At 45.6% G+C, this 6,711-nt stretch overlaps 1 protein-coding gene across 1 annotated transcript; it reads left to right on the top strand.

The window, feature by feature from the left end:
* The first annotated feature begins 422 nt into the window (after window positions 1-422).
* On the top strand, window positions 423-3,587 carry LOC148579225 (uncharacterized). Its single transcript, XM_088489207.1, has 5 exons — window positions 423-438; window positions 886-965; window positions 2,129-2,477; window positions 2,543-2,937; window positions 3,006-3,587. The coding sequence occupies exons 1-5, from the start codon at window positions 423-425 to the stop codon at window positions 3,585-3,587; spliced, it is 1,422 nt and encodes a 473-aa protein (XP_088345333.1).
* The last annotated feature ends 3,124 nt before the right edge of the window (window positions 3,588-6,711 follow it).

Here is a 6,711-nt window from a genome sequence, read left to right as displayed (position 1 = left end):
CACGGTTTCGCTCCATGGTACGCCTATCGTTCCTGGCGTATATGAGGGGGTCGTGGCGTCTTCTCACGCATCCTCTCTCCCTGTCATTCTCAGCCTCAGATTGTGGGCTAGTTGTTCGTCGGGAGCGGCTTCTTGAGACAGAGCGGGAGTGGCTCGATTCGGGAGTTTGTTGACAATGTTCCCGGTCTGCCAGCCAACGCTCTAGGTCTTGCATTCTGTGGCGTAATTCTTACATTATTCTGGCGCTGTTGTCGCCAGTTCCCCCGAAGGGTTGCCTTTCGGGAGATCGAGTGGTTCGTCGTAGAGGGAAATTCGTGCGTGGCCGGGGAGGGGCCGCAGAGGCTTCCCCTCTGCGCTCGGTCTCACGGCCTGCTCCTCCTGGGCCCAGTATAACTTCCATTCAGGCGATTACGTCCCCACAGATGGCGCCAATGGTCGGTAAGTCGGGTACCGGACGGATCGAGTTAGTGTCCCGATTGATGAGGGGGAGATCTCGCCTGATCGCAAGTTACCGGGTTGGAATAGACGACATCCCGAGCACTTCGTGTGAGGGGGGTGTCACCTGCAAAGACAATCCGACGCTCTAGTCAGCAAAGTATGCAGGCGAAAAAGGGTTGATTGGTATGTGACGTACCTTGGGGGAAGGGTAGGACCTTCCCCATATATACCGTGTCAGAGGTGGGCCCTGCAATGACAGGCCCACCTTCTTTGATGCTTCCTTCGCACAGCTGTAGCAAAGCTGTCAGTGACGCGTGTCCGGGTCGGCAACCGGACATGTCGAACCTGACCGTCCGGGTCGGGTAGTGTTCGGGTCGGGCCGGCCCGCGAATGGTTTGGGCCAGGCCGTAACATTATACTTTCAGGTTTTTCTCTTTTTAATATTAGTACTGTTTCGTCCGCAGCGGCCGAGGTTAGTAGCCTTCAGTCGAGCACCTGGATACGCGGCTGAGTTATACGTCATCCAGGTATAAGGGTGTGAGCTCAGCCTCGGCCCTCTGAAACACGGCGGCGGGAGCTCCTGCACAAAGCACTCCAACGCTCAAGTAAGTTCGTGAGTTATCAACGAATAAAGAGTAATAATCAGAAGTAAGTGTAGAACCTCCGTCCTTATGGGTGAAAAGGATTGGTTTTTATAGACGTTTTTGGGTTGGTAGTAGACTTAGTAGGTTCCGATATTCCTGGTCAGAGCCGTTATTAGTATGGAGGCGTGTTTGAGTGGTGTAGTCTGTTCTGGAGGTGACGATTTTGGGGGATAAGGTTGTTCTTCTGTTTTGTTTCCGATCTTTGAGGTCGGTCTATAACTGAATCTGTTTTGCCGATTATTGTGTGGTACACGTCATAGTCCCCCAGGTCGTCTAGTGTTCTGTATAGATCGGTAGATGAGCTTTTGTTGTCTTCCGTATGTGGCTTAAATGTTGATTTTGATAAAATTTGAAAAAAGGTTTTATTTGTGTCTTCGTGAGTCGTGTCCCCTTTATTGCATTTTTACTGTCTTTTGGGTTTCCAACGTTCTTTTTAGTGGGTGTGAATTAACTTACCCACTTCAATAGTGGGCTTGCAATAATAGCCACTTTTTATTTTGGAAATTACGCTGCATTGCTTCCTCTTCTCTTCACTTTATTTTTGCTATGTCTTCGAAAGGTTAGTGTTCCTTGACTTCTCTTTGACTGTTTTCTTTTTTGTCTGTTTTCTCATGGCCGGAGAGAAATTAAAAGAGAAATCAAAAGCTGTTGAGTTTAGGGAGGGTGATCCGTATCACTGGGTTCAAGACGATGTAAAGGCCCGTTCTTCTTCTTTTGTTAGTGTCGAATCCCTTTCCGAGTTGAGGGGTGTGGACTTTGTTAGGGGTGGTTCAGGTGTTGTCGTTGAGTTTTAGCCCTGTTCTAGTAGTGATAGGGTTTGTGAGAGAAGGGGCGATTGGGAGTATTTTTACATGTATACCCCATGCATGGTTGAGCTTGGTGTGAAGTTCCCTTTTTCTTCTTTTGAGTGTGACGTCCTCACTCAACTTAACTGTGCTCCATCACAGTTGCACCCAAACTCGTGGGCGTTCCTTCGTGCCTTCCAGTGTTTGATGGATTATCTCTCCTTTCCCTGTTCGTTGCCTCTGTTTTTCTCGCTTTTTCAGGCGAAAGGGGTTCGTAAGGGTTTGTGGGTTTGTCTTAGCAGCTATCCGGGTCGGTCCCTATTCCTTCTCTATAAGTCTTCTTTTAAGAACTTCAAATCTCTCTTCGTTAAGGTTCGTTCGTCTGAGTCTGAATACCCCTTTTATTTGGATGATGAGCTTAGTGAGAAGTTTCCTCTCTATTGGTGTTCTGAGCCGAGCCAAATCCTTGAGGCTTTCGAGCGGAGTGAGGAGGAGGGGTTTGTGATGAATTTCCTTGTTGAAAGTGTCGCTGCTGGGGAATGTATGTCCATTCCTGATATTTTGCGCTTGTATGATTTGGGTGATAGTGAGGGTTTGAGGGCGTATATAGGTAATGCTTTTAGTATCCTGTTGTTTTGTGCTGTTCTTTTGCCAGGCTTCCCTAATGATGGTTTTTTACAGGTGGTCGTGTTCCTTTGTTGGATCCGAACAAGCTACAGTCTTTCTTAAATAAGAAAAAAGAAAAGGGGGTTGGTGATGCTGGTGATCGGAAAGATGGTGGAGAGCAAGCTTTCTCTTCTGTCGCTCATCCTGCGTCTTCTTTCAAGAGGAAGAGGGATGATGTGTCCTTGGAGGTTATATTAGAGAGTGGTCAGGAGGCTGTAGGCGGTGGTGATGTCGCTTTTGATCGTCAGAAGAAACTCCACGGTTTTCTTGCTGGATCTAGTTCTCATTCCCTTTGGAATGAGCAATTTAACTTTGCCGAGCTTTCTGATAAAGCATCACAGTATCCCGGTGACATGCTTATGACTCGTCGGGTTGGCATGGAGGCACTTGGCAAATTTGTTCAGGTAGTATTTCCATTTGCTTGCTTTCGATTTTTTGTATCCTTGTTCTTACCTTGTTAAAGTGTTCGCAGGTTGTTGCTTCTCGTCTGCTTTGTGTTGGCCGAACTGTGGAGTTTATTGGTGCTGAGCAACAAGAGGCTGTGGACAAGGTTTCTGATTTGGAGAAGTCTTATGGTGCTCGGATTGCTGATATGGAAAAAACATTGAAGGAAAAAGGTGATGCTGTTATTAGCGCTGTGGCTAAGATGAAGGAAGCTGAAGACGAGGTGGTTCGCCTAAGAGATCAAATTCGGCTGTTGCAGACCGAGGTTAAGGAGCATGATTTAGCTAAAAGTAAGCTTAGTTCCTGTGTTCATGAGTTAGAGGAAAATGGGATGGAAATGTTTTCTTATGGCTTCGAACGTGCTGTGAGTCAGGTTGCTTTGTTGGCACCTGAGTTTGATCGTGACCAGTTTGATATGACTAAGATAGTGGTCGGTGGAAAGTTGGTTGTAGATGGTGTTGTGGAAGAGCATGATGAGAATGCCCCCCTGCTTAGTTCGTTTTGCTTTCATTTGATATGTACTTATGATTATTTACTGTTTTGGGTTTGGATGACCGAGCTATGGTCATCATTTTTTGGATTTTGCATGGCCGACGTTGGGCCAGGTTGACAATACTTTGTTTATGATCGTTTATAGCATATGCTTTGTTTTGTTATTTGTTTTGTTTGTAAGAATTTGTCACGTTTATTTGGATATATTTGGGCGTCCGGCCTCATTAAAACCCTCCTTAGGCAAAACCCTTCTTTTGGGAAAAAAAGCTCTAAGGGGGAAAAAGAGTACCTTCATTCGCAAATTTGTACAAACTATGATATATACATTTTGAGTGAAGAGATATTCCAGTTTCCTGGTATGGTATTGCCTTGTAACGTTTGAAGTTGATATGCCCCCTTGCCGAGCACTTTTGTTACACGGAAAGGGCCTTCCCAATTTGCGGCAAGCTTACCATGTGCTGGAGGTCGCCTGGCCTCCTCTGTTCGTCTGAGCACTAGGTCGCCCTCCATGAATTCCCTCGGTACTACTTTCTTACTGTGTTTTCTTTCTGCTATTCTTTTCTGGGCTCTTTGTTTGATGGCGGCGATTTCTCTGTCTTCTTCGGCTAAATCAAGCTCGGCATTTCTGGCGTTGAGGTTTTGTTGTTCGTTGTATAGCTCGGCTCTTAACGTCGGTACTCCGACTTCAACAGGGATCAGTGCTTCTGAGCCATAGACTAGCTTGAAGGGTGTTTCGCCCGTGGTGTTATGTGCTGTGGTGTTGTAACTCCACAACACTTCTGGTATGAGCTCGGCCCATTCTCCCTTTGCATTGTCGAGCTTCTTTTTTATTGCCTGTAACACAATTCGGTTAGCAGCTTCGGCCTGCCCATTAGTTTGTGGGTGTTCGACCGAGCTAAAACGATGTTGTATATTAAAATTTTTTAGGAGTAAACCGAGCTTATTGTCTGTGAACTGTCTACCATTGTCTGATATTATCTCTTTTGGTATTCCAAAGCGGCATATTATACTTTTCCAAATAAAAGATCGTACCTTTTCGGCTGTTATCTTTGCTAAGGGTTGTACTTCTATCCATTTTGAAAAGTAGTATATGGATACTAAAAGGAATTTTACCTGTCCTGGTGCTGTTGGAAATGGGCCGAGGATATCAAGTCCCCATCTGTGGAACGGCCAGCTTACCTCCATGCTATGTAGTACCTCGGCTGGCTTTTTCGATATGGCTTCATGTTTTTGGCATTTGTCGCATGCTTTGACTTTAGCTATGCAATCTCTCTTCATGGTCGGCCAGTAATATCCTATTCAGATTATTTTTGCGGCGAGAGCTCGTCCTCCTATGTGGTTTCCACATACTCCTTCATGGACTTCGTCCATTACCTCTCTGGCCTGATCTTTTTCTAAGCATCTTAGCAGTGGTTGTGAGAAACCACGTCTGTATAGCTCCCCTGCTATCTTCGTGTAGAAGCTTGCTTTACACCTGAACTGTTGAGGGTTGAGCTCGTCACTAGGTATGATACCTGTGTATATGTATTCAAGAAAAGGTTTTCTCCAATCGTGGAGGTGGTTAATGTTTTCTATACATAATAGTTCAATGCTGGGCTTTGTAAGTGTGCGTTGTGATAATGCCGATGTTTGTGTATCCGCCCTGGTGGCGGCGAGTTTAGATAGTATGTCTGCCCTGACGTTTTGTTCTCTATGCACATGTAATATAGTAAAAGAGCTAAAATTTGAAATAAGATCCTTTGCTATGAGCCAGTATTGTTCCACCAAAGGATCTTTTACCTGGAACTCTCCTCGGATTTGTTGCACCACCAGGAGGGAGTCGCAATGTGCTGTTAAGTTCTTCACTTGGTGGCTTAGGGTGAGCTTTAGTCCCGCTATGAGGGCTTCATACTCAGCCTGATTGTTGCTTGCCGAGAAGTGGAATTGGAGGGCTTGCTCAGCTACCACCTCGTTTCCCTCCTTCAGGATTATGCCGGCACCACTTCCTTCTCGGCTTGATGCCCCGTCCACATGCAACTCCCATGTTTTATTATGCTCGTCAGGTGTCAGTTCCGTGATGAAATCGGCAAGAACTTGTGCCTTGAGGGCCGATCTAGGTTGGAACTGAATATCGAACTCTGAGAGCTCAATTGACCATTTGGTCAATCGTCCTGCCAACTCTGGTTTTGTTAATATTTGCCTTAATGGGTGATTTGTCCTTACTATTATTGTGTGGCTTTGGAAATAGTGTCTCAGTCTTCTTGCTATGACTACAAGTGCCAGGGCTAGCTGCTCTATCTTCGGGTACCTTTGTTCCATTGGTTGCATGACTCTGCTGACGAAGTATACTGGCTGTTGTGTCCTTCCTGTCTCCATGACAAGGGCCGAGCTTATGGAGTGATTGGAAATAGACAAGTATAAATATAGAGGTTTACCGACTTCAGGTCTTTGCAGTACGGGGGGTGATGATAAGATGGTTTTAAGCTCGGCGAACGCCTTCTCGCATTCTGGTGTCCACTGGAATTGTTTATTTTTCAAGATCATCTGGAAGAATAGGTATGACCGACTTGATACTGCTGGCAAGAATCGAGAGAGCGCGGCTACCCTCCCTGCCAGTTGCTGTACTTCCTTTATCGTCTTGGGGCTTGTCATGTTGAGTATAGCTTTGCATTTCTCAGGGTTTGCTTCAATTCCCCGGGAAGTCAACATGAATCCGAGGAATTTGCCTCCTTGGACTCCAAAGGCGCATTTTTCTGGGTTCAGTCTCATATTATATGTTCGGATCTGCTCAAATATTTCCCTGAGGTCGTCCCAGTGTGTCCGAGCTTTGGTGGTCTTGGCAACCATATTGTCTACATAGATTTCAATGTTCCGGCCTATTTGATGCCGGAATACTTTGTCCATCAGTCGCTGGTAGGTTGCACCTGCATTCTTTAGGCCAAATGGCATAACTCTATAACAGAAATTACCATGCTCAGTTATAAATACCGTCTTGCTTTGGTCTTCTGGATGCATTAGAATCTGGTTGTACCCAGAGTATGAATCCATGAAGCTCAAGCTTTTAAAACCTGAAGCGTTGTCTACGAGTTTATCGATGCATGGCAAAGGATAAGCATCTTTAGGACATGCTTTGTTTAAATCTGTAAAGTCGACGCACATGCGCCATTTACCTGAGCTTTTCCTTACTATTACCACGTTTGAGAGCCAGGTGGTGAAACAGATTTCTTTGATAAAGTTGGCTTTGAGGAGCTTTTCTGTTTCTT

Source organism: Arachis ipaensis, chromosome B10, assembly GCF_059453495.1.
Source record: "Arachis ipaensis isolate K30076 ecotype BB chromosome B10, ASM5945349v1, whole genome shotgun sequence".
Classification (NCBI taxonomy): domain Eukaryota; kingdom Viridiplantae; phylum Streptophyta; class Magnoliopsida; order Fabales; family Fabaceae; genus Arachis; species Arachis ipaensis.
Note: the sequence above shows the minus strand (reverse complement) of the source record. Positions and strands in the feature narration are given on the sequence as shown.

Coding starts and splice junctions, on each gene's coding strand:
- LOC148579225 (XM_088489207.1), top strand. Junction 966..2,128: donor CTGAGTTATACGTCATCCAG/GTATAAGGGTGT, acceptor TCGCTTTTTCAG/GCGAAAGGGGTTCGTAAGGG. Junction 2,478..2,542: donor GGGTTTGAGGGCGTATATAG/GTAATGCTTTTA, acceptor AATGATGGTTTT/TTACAGGTGGTCGTGTTCCT.